The sequence below is a fragment of the Nematolebias whitei genome, chromosome 15 (assembly GCF_014905685.2).
Source record: "Nematolebias whitei isolate Nwh7 chromosome 15, NemWhi1, whole genome shotgun sequence".
Lineage (NCBI taxonomy): Eukaryota > Metazoa > Chordata > Actinopteri > Cyprinodontiformes > Rivulidae > Nematolebias > Nematolebias whitei.
The window spans coordinates 34,568,539-34,584,748 of record NC_056512.1 but is presented as its reverse complement, the minus strand read 5'-3'; the positions used below and the strand labels follow the sequence as shown (position 1 = coordinate 34,584,748).

Below are 16,210 nucleotides of genomic sequence, written 5' to 3'. Positions count from 1 at the left end.
GCCTTTTTGTTCTCAGTTTTTGTCTGAATTCTCAGATGTTTTAGCTGACTTATTATTGAATACTGATAAATCCATAATAATGGAGGATTTCAAAATTCATGTTGATGTTGAAAGTCATAGCGTAGCCTTAAATATTTTAATAGAGTCAATGGGTTTTACCCAATATGTCCACACATCTACTCATTCTCATCATCACACTCTTGATCTGGTTCTGATGTATGGCATAGAGATTAAATACGTATTAATATACCCTCAAAAGCCTAGCTCTGCTGGAGGTTTCTTCCTCTTAAAAGGGAGTTTTTCCTTTCCACTGTTGTCATTGTGCTTGCTCAGGATGGGAGACTGGACTGAAGCGAAGATTCATTGCAATCTGCTGGTTTCCTTAGATAGATAACTTTTTACTAATTGTTTTTTTATAACGTACAGTGCCCTGAGACAACTGAACTGAATTGATAGTTTGAGCCTTAAACATGTTGAATCAGAGGCTTTGTTCAGCAGTAGCACAGCTCTCCATCTTCTCAGCTCTAAAGAAGAGTGGGACAGATTGGCACAGCTTGCCTATAAGCCTTTCAGGAGTTTTTTGTCAGTTTCCAGCATTGCTTTTTTGGAGAGTCTCCATTCTACTTCCCAGCAGAAGATGCCAGTGAGCTATCTAAAAACACAAACTTTCTAACACCCTATCTTTCTCTCGCACATCTTCCTGCCTGCAGACCTGATAGACCCAATTCCAGGTTGTCACCTTTATCCCAGCTGCCTGTATCGATGATTAGCGTTTTACTTTGCTACCTCAGAAAAAGAAAATCCCTTCTTTTGATGAGTTCTGGAGCGGTGCTAACCTGACAGACGAGCTCTCCCCACTGGGTAATCCCCCTGCAGTGCTGGTAAAACACTTCACAGTCAGACTCAGGGTTTTTTTATGAGCAAGGCAGGAATTGCTCGGAATTGCTCGGCAAAAGGAGAATTTCATGTTCATCCATTATCACCCCCCTGTTCTACAGTGCATGATTAACAGTGAGCTCTGCAGCACGAATCTTCTGCTTTTCTGCCGAGGTTCTGACAGCTTTGATGTTTTGTCTCACACGAACACCCTGTTTGACTGCTGAAAAGACCTTCATGTTTATTTTAGACATTTTATTTAGCACAGAATGATGTGGGTATTGCATTCTGCCTCATAGCTAATTGCTGCTCCTGTTTTGATGGAACAGATAATTGGTGTTTTTTTCTATTCTAGATTTCTTAACCGAGCAAATTTCACAATGAACCGAGTTTAACTTACCCATACTCCTGAAGTCACAATAGGCAGCCTCACAGAGCCACTCGGAGCGCAGTCACGTGGGCGGTACAGATGCCAAATTTTGACACCACTTGGAAACATTCATCAAGCGATGGCCTGGGAGGCATTAATGAGCAAGAGGCACAAGGTTTTATTCAATCCGCAAACTCAGCTTAATAAGAGCTGAGCATTCATTAGAAAAGATCTGCTGGTGTGATGCTGCAGCAGAATAGAAAACCTTGAGGTGTTTCAGTTTCCATGCTGAGAGTCTATTGATTATTTATCTGATTTATGTTTTAAATAAAAAAAATCCTGTTGCCCTCTTGAGCTGAGCTTATTGTAGAGGCTCACTTATACATGCAGCAGCAGCTTACTGATTTAATTAGCTCTGCTGGAGGACCCGTGGTCAGGTCCTAATTGCTCTCTTGCAAGCCTTGTATGTAACTACATTTACATGAGCACAGGCGCACTCGGGGTTACACCTTTGAACCTCGCTTGTAGGAAAAGAAAAGAAAGAAATGAGATGAAGCAAGAATGACCAAAACATGGGCAAGTCTGTGCTTTTAAGAATTTAGTACAATTGGTTTTGATGTCTGTATTGCTAAAATGTCACCATCATAGTAGCAACATTGGTTTTATTTAAAAAGAAAAAAATCTACTTTAAGACACCAAAAGTCTATTTTTAGGACTCACCACCAAAAACAAAAGTGTATACAGTTTTTTTATGTGCTAGAGTAAGAGTTTTGTAAAAAATGTTTCATTAGCCTCTGGACTGATTTTGTTGAAACTCCCTGGTTGTGCACCTACAACTGATTAACATTTGGAGACAGCACATTCAAGATGGCCACCACGGCTAAGTGATTTAGCAAAATCAAAAATTGATTTAACCTAAATAATGCTTAAGATATCCAGCTAAAATATGGTGTGATCGTAGCTGAGAATGATTACCAACACATATTTTATAAGTGCACACCGACTGTGTTAGATTTGTTTTAAAAACTTTACCATTAACTTTTAGAATCAATTTTTTGTGTCTGTTTGCAAAAATCTTGTCAAACCATTGAACACATTTTAATGAAATTCACTGAAATTACTCACTGAGTCCGCATGCACAACTCACTTATTTTTGGACTCAACCCAATTCAAGATGGCCGATACAGCCAACTGAATATAAAATTACAGAACGGCTAAATACATCCCATTGTACAGACATCCCGTAAAAGCTTGGAGTGGCTTAGCATTATCCTCAACACAAACTTTGAGCGCTAAACTTTGCAATATTTTTCTTAAAACTTTAGCATTAGCTGTTGTTGTCACTCATGTTTGTCTGTTAGCAAAATATCTCATGAACCACTGATTAGGTTTTAATGAAATTCTCAAAATGCATTTATTGGATATTCATCTACTGTACTGTGCATCTGATAACATTTTGGAGACACTTCAAATCAAGATGACTACTACAGCTAATCCATATTAGACAACACAAAAATGGCTATAACGCAGTCAGTTTTACAGAAATTGAGCTAAATTTTTGTGTGACAGCAGCAGAGAGTCATCTTAAACATATTCTTTAAGCTCTACTGCATCTCATGAGCCCTCACAATGTAATGATGTGCTTAATTTCATTCTAAGCTTTGGCCCAAACTGCTATAAGTCTCTCTTCAGTGCAAGATAGTTTCAATTCACAACTCTAGCGTGAAAGGCGGTGGGCGATAGGCATTCCTTAATGGAATGCAAGGCCTTTATTTCTACACATGCTTTGACTCTGAAATAACCTGACAGTCTGAACAGCGAGAAAACTACGGTGGTTTTGCATGTGAGCAGCATTGTGACGTGCCTCCCTGAGCCAAAAGAACATTGCTACTTAATCAGTATGTTCACAGTTTTAATTGTCATGTTTATCACCGGCCCACCCTCAGGCACGCACATTAATTCAGAGCGAGCTACATTTAAATCTTATACGGCCTAATGCTTCGCAAACTAGCAGCTGATTGAGGGTGATTCTTCTGCTCGGGCTCTGATGTTTTGTCACCAATTATATCCTCATAGACAACGCACGACGTTGTGCTTTTAGGGGCTCAGCTCAGCGTCTCTGCCTAACAGGCGGCTTGATAGGTCTGTGCGCTGAGCTGAAGACAATGCAATCAAAAATTACACAGCACAGGAAATGGATTCTCCCTCGGCCCGTTTCACTGATTGGCTTACAACAAACATTAATCGGTCTATTGGATTTTCCTTTCAAAGAGGAGGCTCAGAGGCAACAGGTGAACGAAAAGTGTCGTCTGTGTTTGCTCAGGTTGTTTGGTTGGCCCACAGGCGTGGACATATTAGGGGTTCGATGGTGTGTGTGCAAAGAGGCTCCATATGCTGACTCACCTCACTGGCTGCTTCCTCCTCAGAAAATCTGAGCTGTGACACGAAAGGTGTGGACGATCCAAGACATCGGAAGATTTACGACAGAGATGTTCGTTTGATTTAGTTGGCAGCTCCAAATCTGGGCGTTCAATTTTGTCCCGGTTTGTCATTGTCATTGAACTAATGTTCTGTAAAAAAAAAAAAAAAAAAAATGTGTGAGTCGTCATTGGTAATAAAGTTGGACAAGGTGGTTTGAAATTAAAGCCAAAATATCAGATTTTCTGGGTGCTGCCATGTTGGATTTTTATTATAATATTCTATTTAGCTATCATTTTTCTCTGTGTGACCTTGTATTAATCCGTCTGGAATGTTTTATATTGCATGGATTATTGCTGTGAGATCTTTTCCAAAGAACAAGGCTGAAGCCAATAAACCCCAAAGCTGCTTTGTCCCTGTCCTTCTCTGCCTGCAGATCATGTGGTGTGTGAAGAGGAATTTAAGTATGCCATGCTGGCTTTAAACTGTGTGTGCCCTGGCACCTCAACTCTTATCACTTTATTGATCCACTCCTCCAGAGGCCAGTGAGTTTGCTTTCTCCCCATCAATCATTTTATTTCTTCCCTTTTTTTTTAACTGTCTGTATTACATTTTACAATCAAATAAACTATACACTAGGGAGAAATAACCAACAAAATACAGCTGCCTCTGTCTCCTTACTGGCATTTATATTGTTTGTTTCCTAGAATGGCACACCAAGAGGCTTTCAAACAACGAGCAGGAGCATTTCAGGCACTTAACAGGTAAACAATTTATTTTATTTTTGATATATACACACACACACACACACATATATACATACATATATATATATATATATATATATATATATATATATTCTTGGTTCTTGAGATATTTTGATAATTCAACAGGCAAAAAGAAAGTAAATAAATAAACATTTTGCTGTATATGAAGTATGAAAAGTAAAACTTTTGTTTTATATGTGGAAAGAGACAGATTTCATATAGGAATCCTCCTATATTTGGACTTGATGCCATTTGTTTCGTTGGCTGTGACAATAAAACTTCTTCCCTGCCTTACACCTAGCTGAGAATTTACTAACACTTGTTTATATAATGCAGTTCTTGTTGCAGGCCACCCACGGTCACACTACCCCCTCACCGTTGCTTCCTGCTATCACCTCTTTAGCCCCCGCGTCTAAAGCCATATCCCCCTGAGAAGGCTGCTGTCCTCGCATCTGAGCGAAGGAGTAAATCTTTCATTCAGTTTCTGTCTCCATGTGAGCCCCTAATAGTTGTATCGATCTGTAGCCCTGACAGAGACGAAGGATGTTCCTACTTAATAGAAAGTCTTCTAGTGTGACCCTGGTGCTGAGCTGAGTGCTTCATATAACATATTTTAAAGGTTACAATTTTCCACATCTGTCTTTTTTTGTTGTTGCTGTCTCAGGGAAGGTGGTGCAGGTTCAGCAGACCAGTGGCACCGGACCTACCGGCGCTGCTCAGCCAACGAGGTGCATCACATTCGTCTGGAGGAGAGCAAATTCTTTGGGGAATACCAGGGCAAGAGCTTTACCTTTGCCTCCTTTCATGCACACAAAAAGTGAGTCTTTTTTTAAAGTCGGCCCAGCTTTCCTTAAAGGAATACATATTCCCTGCTGCCTTTCAGGCCTGACTTTTAAACTAACATCATATCATGTTGAGAAATTAAAGGAGGAGTGGTGGTGCAGAGGTTAGAGAAGGTGGGCCTGTGATCGGAAGATCGCCGGCTCAAGCCCCGGTACAGACAACATCAAAAATGTGGGTGGGGTAGGTGAAGCACCCACACCTGCCCCCACCCTCATTCGCCCCACTCTGGGTCCATGAGCAAGGCCCTTAACCCACCATCTGCTCCCTAAACAGGTCTCTCTTGAAAATGAGTTCTCGTGGCTCAATGAGACTACCTGGATAAATAAAGGGTAAATGAAAAAAGCTGTTTTGGTCAAACCTTGAAAATGACATCACATAATATTCATCACACTCAGCACTTGAGGATGAGCTTCAGTTACTACCACACCAAATTTTATCTCAATGTTTGTTATTGTACCATAATTACCTAATATACCCTAGTTACCTAATAAAAGTTTCATTAAAATATATCTAATAGTTTATGAGATATTTTGCTAATGGTAAAGACAAATGACCACAAACCCATTATTGCCTCTTGCCTTTGACAGCGGGTGATAAAAACTCATATGACGTCACAGCTGAGAGCTGAACTTGTGTGTGCGCCTGCAGGTTTGGAGTGTGTTTGATCGGAGTGCGCAGACTGGACACCACCAACATCCTGTTGAACCCGGGCCCATGTCACATCATGGGGGCCTCTGACACATGTTTCTACATCAACATCTCCAAAGAGGAGAACTCGGCCTTTGTGCGGGGACAGAGGGAGCCATCCTGGGGGGTCACAGGGGGGGATTCAAGAGGAGTGCACCCAAGTATCTACCATGGACTCACTCGGCTGCCTGTCCACAGTATCATCGCCAGCATGGGTCAGATTGTGGAACGTTTACACAACTCACACAAACCTGGTCACCAGTGAGAGCTATCAGAACTTTACATCCGAATCCTGTTTGGAAGATTAAAAAACATTAATAGCTTTGCAGAACAGTGATTTTAAATTACACTTGATCGTTGCCAAATGTCAAATTCTGTGACTGCACAAACCTGCCCCCTAGTGGACAACAATGAATCTACATGAGTCCATCCCTCTCACAGTTGAGCAGTGAGGAAAGTGTTTTCATATTTCTGAAGATTGTTTTAATCTCGTCTGTTTCTATATTTGGGTGTTTTGTTGCAGGCACCGTGGCCATCGACCTGCAGGACTCCAGTGACAGCAGCCCTGAAGGTCCAGACCCAGGCAGCACGGGGCTCGGCAGCGGGAGATGTAGCAGGAGCAGCTCCAAGACAGAAATAGGGGGTGCCAACACCCTGTCTCTGCCCACCATGGGAGATTCAGCAGACGAGAGACGACACAGCATCGCACCTGTCCTGGAGCTGGTGGACGGTGTCAACAACCCCACCTTTGACCTTTTGGGGGAACAGTCGGAGGACGAAGGAGGAGAAGAGGGCAAGGATGACAGCGACAAAGACGAAAATGCCCACTGGTGGGGGCGACACTGCGAGTGAGTACGGGTGAGACTGTAGATGGGATGTTTGAGTAAGTTCCCAGGTAAATGTGGACTGTCCCACAGGTGGGTGAAGGGATACCCCCCAAACTCTCCGTACATCGGGAGCTCACCAGCACTTTGCCATCTTTTACAAGAAAAGATGCCTTTCTGCTGCCTGCGCATGGACAAGGTACAAACCCTGAATGGGATTCAATGTTCACGTCATCTTCCTGTTTTTATTTTTCAAACAGTTTTTTTTTTTTTTTTACAGTCTAACTACTTTTGCATACCTTTTGCTATTTAAGTCATTAATACATCAAAATGTTCATTCAGGAGAAGGGTGCTATCATCTTTGTTTCAAAAAACATATTTTTCAACATGCTTTACAAATATTCTTTCATAAAAATCATTACAATTTCTTAACTTTCTTCTTAAAACATTGTATTTTTTAATCTGCTTCAGGATGCGTGTTCTGTTTTTGCCTTCTTGTGCTATTTCAGCTGGCTTTTAGCTGATTTGAGCTTTTCACTAATGTTTTGCTACGTTTAGCTTTTAGCTAGTGTTTTGACACTTTTGGCTAGTGTTTATATACTTTTATCTTGCGTTTTGCTTGAGCTTCTCCTTAGATGTATGCTACTTTAAGCTTCTAGCTAACATTTTGCTGCTTTTACTTTTTAGTTGTCATTTTTCTACTTTTAGATTTTAGCAAGCTCTGTGCTACTTTTAGTCAGTGCTTTGATAAATTTACATTTTGATCATTGTTCACTTTTAGTTTTTAGCTTTCTTCACACTCCCATTGTCCCAGTTATACAAAGCCAACTTTTTTCTTCTCTCCTAGGCTTGCCATCACATCCCCTTTGAGGACGCTCGCTCCTACAGCTTCAAAAATAAACTGATCATCGTGTCTGCGGAGGCTGCAGGAAACAGTTTGTACAACTTCATTGTGCCTCTTCGGGCTTACTACAGAACGAGGAAGGAGCTCAAACCCATCGTGCTGTTGCTGGAGAGCATGTGAGCACAGTTGTATTGTTCTGAAATTAAAAAATGTTCAGCATCAGACTGAAATAGGTCACCTGCTGGTGTATGACTGTAGCTGTGAGACAGCGGTGGAGCAAAATTCAGGTTGATTCATCTCTAAACAACAAACTGAGGAGAGAGAAACTGGGAACTATTTAAGGTCCCTGTAAACAGGATTTGTGAGAAGGTGCATGCTTTCAGGGCAGCGCACTCCACAGAGCTGGAACACAAACACAGTCAGCCAAATGAGAGTGGAATCCAATAAAAAGGCAATAAAATGCTGAGTCACTCAGTGCTATTTTCAGCTTTCTCAGAAGGCCTTTTTGCCTCTTCAGTATTTCAATTGAAGCAGGTTGGACGGTCAGTGTGGGAACTCGAGCTCTTCTTCTCTAAACTCTACTTGTCTTCTGTTCAGACCTGAAGCAGATTTTTTGGAAGCAATCTGTTGGTTCCCCATGGTGTTCTACACAGTGGGCTCCATCGAGAAGTAATAAAATCTCCAAAGTCATGTTTAACTTTGTCTGCTATTTAATTGATTTAGTATTCGTCTTGATTTGCTTTCTGGATACTTTGTCTTCTCTTGTCAGTCTGGACAGTTTGCTGCGATGTGGGATCACTTTTGCCGACACCATGGTGGTGTTTGACAAGGAGAGCTCCATGATCGCAGAGGAGGACTACATGGCCGATGCAAAAACTATTGTCAACGTACAGACTTTATTCAGGTCCGCTTCGCCAAAAATTGTTCTGCAATCGCACCGTCTTGATGTTGGATTTGTGTTTGTGCATGGAAGGCAGCGGGCGATATGCATTTCTTTCAAAGAATGCCATGCCTTCATATTTTTATACCATCTATACTATTGTTTTTCATGTGTCTTTCTTGCAGACTGTTCCCAGCTCTCAGTATCATCACGGAGCTCACACATCCTGCAAACATGCGTTTCATGCAGTTCAAAGTGAAGGACCACTACTCCCTGGCTCTGTCCAAACTGGAAAAGGTAACGGCATCACAACTCCAGAACGTCTGCTATCTTTTCTCCTCTCATTTCCTCTACGTTGACTCATTTTTCATGTCAATAAAACAGGAAGGAAGAAAAAAAAAACCTGTGCTGCATTATAAAAGATTCTGTTTATTAAAAACGTTCCATGGATTTGACACTTTTATGCAGCGATAAAACAATAATGAGTCTTTTCTTTAAAAATGTAGCCAATTAAAATCGATTGAAACCCTTGCTTGGTAAGTGTTTATTTTTGTTTTCTCCTGCAGCTAATGAGTTCTTCGCTGAGCATCAATGACAATTATTAACGAAGCATAAATTAGCCACCTCTTTAAACTAATTTCAGGCTGGTGTGAAAACTGTGCTGTCTCACAGGAGCAAAGAAAAAGATTGACTTCCAGTTTTTTCCTCTCCGTCCATGCAGAATACAAAGCAGGTGAAGCTGAAACTAATTTGGCTGTGAGGTTGAATATCAGCTCGTCAGTAGTAGATGCTCGAGTGTTGTGTTGCCCTCGGCTGGGATGAGCTCGATACAAAAACAGTTTAAATAAATGACTGACTCCTCTGATCCTCTCAGAAAGCCAGTGGGTTGTGGAATCAGCTGTGTGTGTGTTTGATCTGCAGAAAGAACGAGAGAAGGGGTCCAATCTGGTCTTTATGTTTCGCCTGCCTTTTGCTGCTGGGAAGGTGTTCAGTGTGAGCATGCTGGACACTCTACTCTATCAGGTTTCTCAAACACACACTCCTACTGAATATCAAACACTCTTCTGCTTTTTGTTTGCCAGTATTTCACTAATGATCTGTGTGTGTTTGTTGCAATGCCTTCCTTTGCCAGTCGTTCGTGAAGGACTACATGATCTCCATCACCAGGCTGTTGCTTGGTTTGGACTCCATGCCCGGCTCAGGTTTCCTCTGTGCTGTAAGTATACACACACACATACACACACACACACATCTTTCTATATTTACAGGAACTTTGCATTGACTTCCATTCATTTTTCATTCATTTCTATGGCCTAACCCTGACCTTTACCCTAAACCTAACCCCTAACCCATCAACGGCACTTCTTATGGGGCCTGGGCTTTGGGCCCCATTAGGAGCAGTTCGCCCTCACAGTGTAGGATAAGTTGGAAAAATGGGCCTTAAAGTAACAAATACAAACACACACACCAAGCTGCTAAAATTTAATTTATCGACTGTGAGGCGTAATAGAGGCTCAATTTATTTTAACTGTTTCTAGTCTATTTCTTAGCGATTTTGTACTGTAACTGTTTCAGCATACTTTCAATTATTATAGCCACTCGCTTATCAAAACATTCAGCTCATTTAAAACATCACCACTATGGATTTTGTTATTTGCAACTTTTATTCTTTTTGAAGCGAGGACATGATTCTGTTGTTTGGCTGAGCCCACGTACAGGTAGCAGAAGAAGACTCAAGACTAAAAATAATAAATTTATTTTTACAAATAACAAAAACAAAGTGCTGATGGGGCCGCAAAAACTTAAGTTAGGGGAGGAGAAGACAAGCGGCGCAGACCCAGAACATGAAGCTTTGGAAGGGTAATGCAGGAGGAATGGAAAGACACTGACTTTATACAGACACTGACGAGACATGATAACAACACCTGGGGTGATTAGAAGTGAAGACAGGTATGACAGAAGCTGAACACAAGGAAGAGAAACACAGGGTCGTGCAGGAGAACAGAAAACAGAGAAACCCCACAAGGAGATCATTTAAATTTTCAATATTTTTGCTCCCTGGAAGTGAACGACTTCAGCAAACCTCCATACAAATGTCATTCCAACATTAAAAGAGTGACAACGCGTTGTATTTTGCTAATTTTAGCTTTTAGCACCTGCTCTGCCCTTTTAAGCTTTTAGCTGATGCTTTGATGTACTGTTTTGGTCATTTTGGCTACAGTTTTGCTCATTTTAGCTTTTAGCTACTATTTTGCTAATTCTAACTTTTAACTATAGTTTATTACTGTTTGTACGTTTTGGATTCTATTTTATTGGTTTTAACTACTCTTTAACTGGTTTTATCTTCAGCTAATATTCTACTGGTTTTAGCTTTTAGCTACTGTTTAGCACTGTTCTGAGCTTTCATTCAGCTCATTTAAACTTCTGTTCTGCTTGTTTTCGTTTTCACCTCAACATATTTCAGCAGTTAGTTAATGCTCAGGATTCAAACTGTATTTTAGCTGAAAATTACAAATTGCAAGCATTTCCAGTTTTGTTTCATTTCCAGATGAAAATCACAGAAGACGACCTGTGGATCCGAAACTACGGCAGGCTCTACCAGAAACTATGCTCCTCCTCAGGAGACATTCCTATCGGCGTTTACCGTACGGAAGCTCACAAGCTTCCAGTGTCAGAGGTCAGAGGCTGTTTGAACATTATCTATTAGTTAGAAATAGACTAATCCAAATCTCAGATGTTGCCTCATTTAGTGCCATGTGGGAGGGGTGGTGGTATAATAAATTTCTGCTTCTGGAGCGTGAATTCGTGCATCGGTAATCTAAATCACAAAATCATAATGTTTTATTAATCTTTTTATTTTGCATTTCTAATCCTTTCTAAGATATGAGTGTTTCATTTTATTCTAATATATTTTTTCTCCTCATTTAACATTTCTACACAGTCACACGAGCAAAAATATCAACTAAAACTTTTAATTTTAAATGAAACATATGTAAATTCATTGGTTAACATAAAACGAAAATGACATGGCAAGTAGCTTCTGTGTGTGAAAACATAAAAAGTTATGAAAATAAGTAAATCTTACAGATATTATAAGAAATGATCTATAAAACTAATATCAGCATTGATAAAATGACTCATTTGGGCTGATTAACCACAAATGCAATGTAATAATTAAAATTATATTTTTAACAAATTAATTCAGGATAATGATGAGGAGTCAATTAAATGCAAAATATGTAAAAAATAATAATAATAGTCACAGGAATATATATATTTTTAATCTTTGTAAAGAAATAACCTACATGTGTACCAAAATGACACTTATATTAAAATTTTAAAGAAACTATATATAATTTTTCCTGATCTAAAACAGCACCACTAAAGGGTGATTCAAGCATTTTCATCTGGGTGGGATCATGTTTGTAATTTGAAAAAAGGACATGAAAAAGTAATAGTTTGTATTTCTAAATGTCTCAGTCCCAGGTTTCCATTACAGTCGAGGACTACGAGGACACCAGGGAGTCCAGAGAGCCCCTCCTGTCCCGCACAGGAGCCCACCGTAACTCTACCTGCTCTGAGCCCATCTCCACCTCCTCCCACTCCTCAGACCATCCGCTGCTCCGGAGGAAGAGCATGCAATGGGCACGGCGGCTGAGCAGGAAGGGGGGTCGGGGGTCGAATGCAGCCAAAGGTGGTCCGGGCAGTGCCGCGGAGAGGATCAGCCAGCAGAGACTGAACCTGTTCAGACGCTCAGAAAGACAAGAACTGAATGCACTTGTGCGGACGAGGATGAAGCATTTGGGCCTGTCTCCAACTGGATTCAGTGAGTTTTCAGTCATCCATCATCCATCCATTATCTTTTACCCGCTTCTTCTTTTTTGGGTTGCGGGGAGGTGGGGGGGGGGGTCACTGGTGCCCATGTCCAGCAGTCACTGTGCGAGAGGCGGGGGACACCCTGGACTGGTCACAAGTTCATCAAGGGCCACATTGAGACAAACAGCCATTCAGAGTCAGAGAGATTTATTTGTCATTTGCATCTCATGTGGTTCATGTGGTGGAACAAGATTATGTACTCAGGGTCCCAGTTACATCCAAAAATAAAATGTAAAAGAAAAAACAATAATAAGATCTAAGATATGAACTAAGAAAAACATCAGCTAAATAATACACTAAGCACTAATAGCATAAAAGCATTATGTTGAACAGCAGCACGAGCATGAGTCTGTGTGAGCAGATGAGCACGCATGAACACAGCAACATGAAACAGATCAGCAGCAACATGATGTGATTTTTCAGTGATTATCCTGGTCAGGGAAGCTCAGTCCTCACCTCCTTCTACAGGTGTGCACTGGAGAGCATCCTGTGCTCCAGCATCAACGTGTGGCATGGAGGCTGCACAGCTGCAGAAAGAAAAACTCTGCAGAGAGTGGTGTAGGTTGCACAGAAGACTGTTGGAGTCAGCCTCCCCACCATCACAGACATCTACACCTCTAGATGCAGGAAGAGGGCCACCTGCATCATGAAGGACCCCACTCACCCAGCACACACACTTTTTGCCCCGCTCCCTTCAGGAAGGAGGTTGAGGAGCATTAAGTGCAGAACCACTAGACTGAGGAACAGCTTCTACCCTGAGGTTGTTAGACTCATGAATCTCTAACCAGCTTGTCTCAGCCACCTGAGGAAGTAGAGTCTCTGATGAGCTTTCTTGATCAGGCTGGTGGTGTTGTTGCTCCAGCTGAGGTTGTCATTCAGGTGCACACCCAATTGTAGCTGGAGACCACTTCCACTGCAGATCCTCTTATGTTCAGGGGGGTGTAGGTGAGTTTGTTTCTTCTGAAGTCCATGATCATCTCCTTTGTCTTCTTCACGTTGATGTGAAGGTTTTCTCTTTGCATTCACTCTCTCACTTACACCTAGGGACCATTTAGAGTTACAATCAGCCTAACATGCATGTTTTTGGTCTGTGGGAGAAAACCGGAGTATGTAAGAATGGGGCAACATTTCTCTCTAAAACCTTCAGCAGCTGGTCTCCTCAGTTCTTAGATGTTAAAAGAACAGGGTTTGCTGTCCAGGCGGAACATGACACTGTTCCAAATTACCCTATTTTTCCTTAAAATTGTACGATTAGTTAATTTACACATTTGAAATGTTTAGTATGATCCACTGAGAATAAAATCTTTATTGTTTTTATTTGTCAGTCATTGTATTTTGTAGCTGTTTTTACGGTTTACACAATTTCTTCACTTTTCAGGTTTGCGGTTGTATCTAAATTAATCTTTCTGTCGTTTGAGCGGATGCAGCTCAGTCTGTTCTGTATCCTGAGCCTTTTTTTATTTCCTGCCTCTCTAACCTCTCTCCTTCCTGTGTCAGATGGGATGACAGACCAAGGCAACAGACTGTCATACATCCTCATCAACCCTTCTCCAGACACCCGGCTGGAGCTGCACGATGTTGTGTGAGTGAGCGGCAATATGAAAACCATAGTGCTAAAATGAACACAGCGTGAAAACAACAATTATAACACAATCCCAACTGTTGCCCCCTGTCTGTGCCCAACCTGCAGGTACCTGATCAGACCAGACCCCCTCTCCTTGGTGCCCAATCAGGGGAGCAGCAGGAAGTGCAGCGCCGGACTATCAGAGAGCCACAGGTTTGATACGCAGGATAGCACCCATCTGTGAGGGACAAAGAAAAGATCACAACGCCGCTGGAGGGAAGGGAAACGAGATGAAGCCAATCATGGAGGAGAAAAGAGACGCTCAGAAAATGACGAGACAGAGGAGGAGACGGCCAGAAAGCCTTTGTGTTTTCAGAAATGCATGGACTTTTTCATAAACTGGATGTGGGAATGTTTTATTTATGCACCTTCCTATTTGTAGAGAGTCGCGGACACAGAAGTGCATTTATTAAAACCCGTACGTCTAAATGTGTTTATGTGCATGTTCTGCATCATGTCCTGCATCAGCAGCACGAGTGGATGGGCGCAGGCATGCAGATGTTTGAACATGGATATGAAAAGATTACAAATTACCCTAAAGTTGAAGCATTCCTATCGACTTTTTTATACAACTACATACTAAACTTGTATTTTTGTGTAGTTGTAAGATGAAATAAAATCAGTTATCTTTAAGTTTAAGCATCTTTAAAGACATGAGATCAGATTTAGAATAAATATGTGCATGTGATGCAGATTTTACACCTTAACTCTCCAAACATTTACCATAATCTGCATATCACCCGCTGCCATCCATGCCAGTTTTAAACTAAAAGCATCTGGTGATGAAAAGGGATGGAGTTGTGGTCGTTTGGGTCAAACCTCATAGATGACGTGCCAGTCTTGTCTCTACTTTGACTAAGTTCTAGCATCGTTAAGGTTGAGGAGCTGTAGCAGCCATCTTGAATTGGAGTAAATATAAAAGTTCATCAGTAGAGGAAAGTCCAGTGAGTCTCATTAAAATATGGTCAGTGGTTAATGAGATATTTTGCTGACAGACAGACAGGGTTGAAGCCAACAGATAATGCAAAAGTTTAAGCAAAGATATACAATGTGTAACCCTTGGAGTGTATGTTGTGAACCACTCTCAGCTACTGCCACACCAAGTTTTAGCCCGACTTTTTGTAAAAACTTATTGACTTTTAGCCATTTTTGTGTTTCCTAAGGTCAGTTGACAGTGGTGGCCATCTTGAATTGAATTGCCTCCAAAAGGTAATCAGTTGTAGATCCACATCCAATGATTGTTTTCCAAAATAATCAATAAAATCCATCCACTGATTTATGGGATATTTTATTTAAAAAGCCATATAGACAGTTAAAAATATTATCACTCTTTCACCTTCTGTGGTGGGCGATACTTAAATATAAAATGCAGGAATAAACCGCTAGAAGAAAACAAACCTGTTGGAGTTTTCTAGTAATAATGTGAGAGCAGCATGGTGAAGCAGTTGGTAGGGCTGCCTCTCAACGAGCAGGTCGCCCTGGTTCAAATCCCAGCCGGAGGCCTTTCTGGGTGGAGTTTGTATTTTCTCTCTGTGCATGTGTGGGTTTTCTCCGGGTACTCCGGTTTCCTCCCACAGACCAAAAGAATGCATGTTAGGCTGATTGGTAAATCTAAATTGTCTCTAGGTGTGAGAGAGTGAATGGTTGCTTGTCTCGTTTGTCTCTATATGCGTCCCTGTGATGGACTTGCAACCTGTAAAGGGTGACCTTGCCTCTTGCACTGTGACCCGAAAAGGATAAAGCAGGTAAAGATAATGAATGGATGGATAGTAATAATGCCATATAGTCATCATCAGCTGTGTCTGACTAGAACGTTTCAAACTTCTGCATGTCACTGTATGTGTGTTTGTTTATGTTAAATTTGGGGACTTGAAGCAGTTTACACACTGTCATTTGGGGACATCTTGGAAATTGGGCACCAAAACATGTGTGTTTGTTTATGTTTAATTTTGGGGACTTGAACCAGTTTACACACCGTCATTCGGGGACACCTTAGCAATTGGGGACCAAAACCATGTGTGTGTATTCTCGTTGTTGTGAAGTCGGAGCGAAACACTGCCAACTTTATGTGGACCGCCAAAGGAACCTAGAGTCAAATACAAGTGGAGGGACATTTGTTTCTGTTTTTAGTGTTGCACCGCTGATGTTTTTTTTGGCAGAACTGAAACTGACCACAGACTACACAACCTGTGAGCTTCTCT

General features: G+C 41.3%; 1 protein-coding gene across 2 annotated transcripts in view; it reads left to right on the top strand.

Moving 5' to 3' along the window:
• The window catches only part of LOC119421698 (potassium channel subfamily T member 2), a 44,021-nt gene extending 29,737 nt beyond the window's left edge, over positions 1-14,284 (top strand). Inside the window, exons 14-29 of one of the 2 annotated variants that reach the window (XM_037689051.1) lie at positions 4,101-4,209; positions 5,096-5,248; positions 5,923-6,176; positions 6,485-6,536; positions 6,612-6,754; positions 6,857-6,984; positions 7,633-7,805; positions 8,227-8,298; positions 8,399-8,533; positions 8,695-8,806; positions 9,431-9,532; positions 9,642-9,725; positions 11,058-11,186; positions 11,990-12,335; positions 13,883-13,967; positions 14,076-14,284. In XM_037689051.1, coding sequence (XP_037544979.1) covers positions 4,101-4,209; positions 5,096-5,248; positions 5,923-6,176; positions 6,485-6,536; positions 6,612-6,754; positions 6,857-6,984; positions 7,633-7,805; positions 8,227-8,298; positions 8,399-8,533; positions 8,695-8,806; positions 9,431-9,532; positions 9,642-9,725; positions 11,058-11,186; positions 11,990-12,335; positions 13,883-13,967; positions 14,076-14,193 — 2,195 coding nt within the window. In that variant the 3' untranslated portion in view covers positions 14,194-14,284. The remainder of the gene's footprint in view (positions 1-4,100; positions 4,210-5,095; positions 5,249-5,922; positions 6,177-6,484; positions 6,537-6,611; positions 6,755-6,856; positions 6,985-7,632; positions 7,806-8,226; positions 8,299-8,398; positions 8,534-8,694; positions 8,807-9,430; positions 9,533-9,641; positions 9,726-11,057; positions 11,187-11,989; positions 12,336-13,882; positions 13,968-14,075) is intronic. The other variant, XM_037689052.1, reaches the window with a different exon arrangement.
• The last annotated feature ends 1,926 nt before the right edge of the window (positions 14,285-16,210 follow it).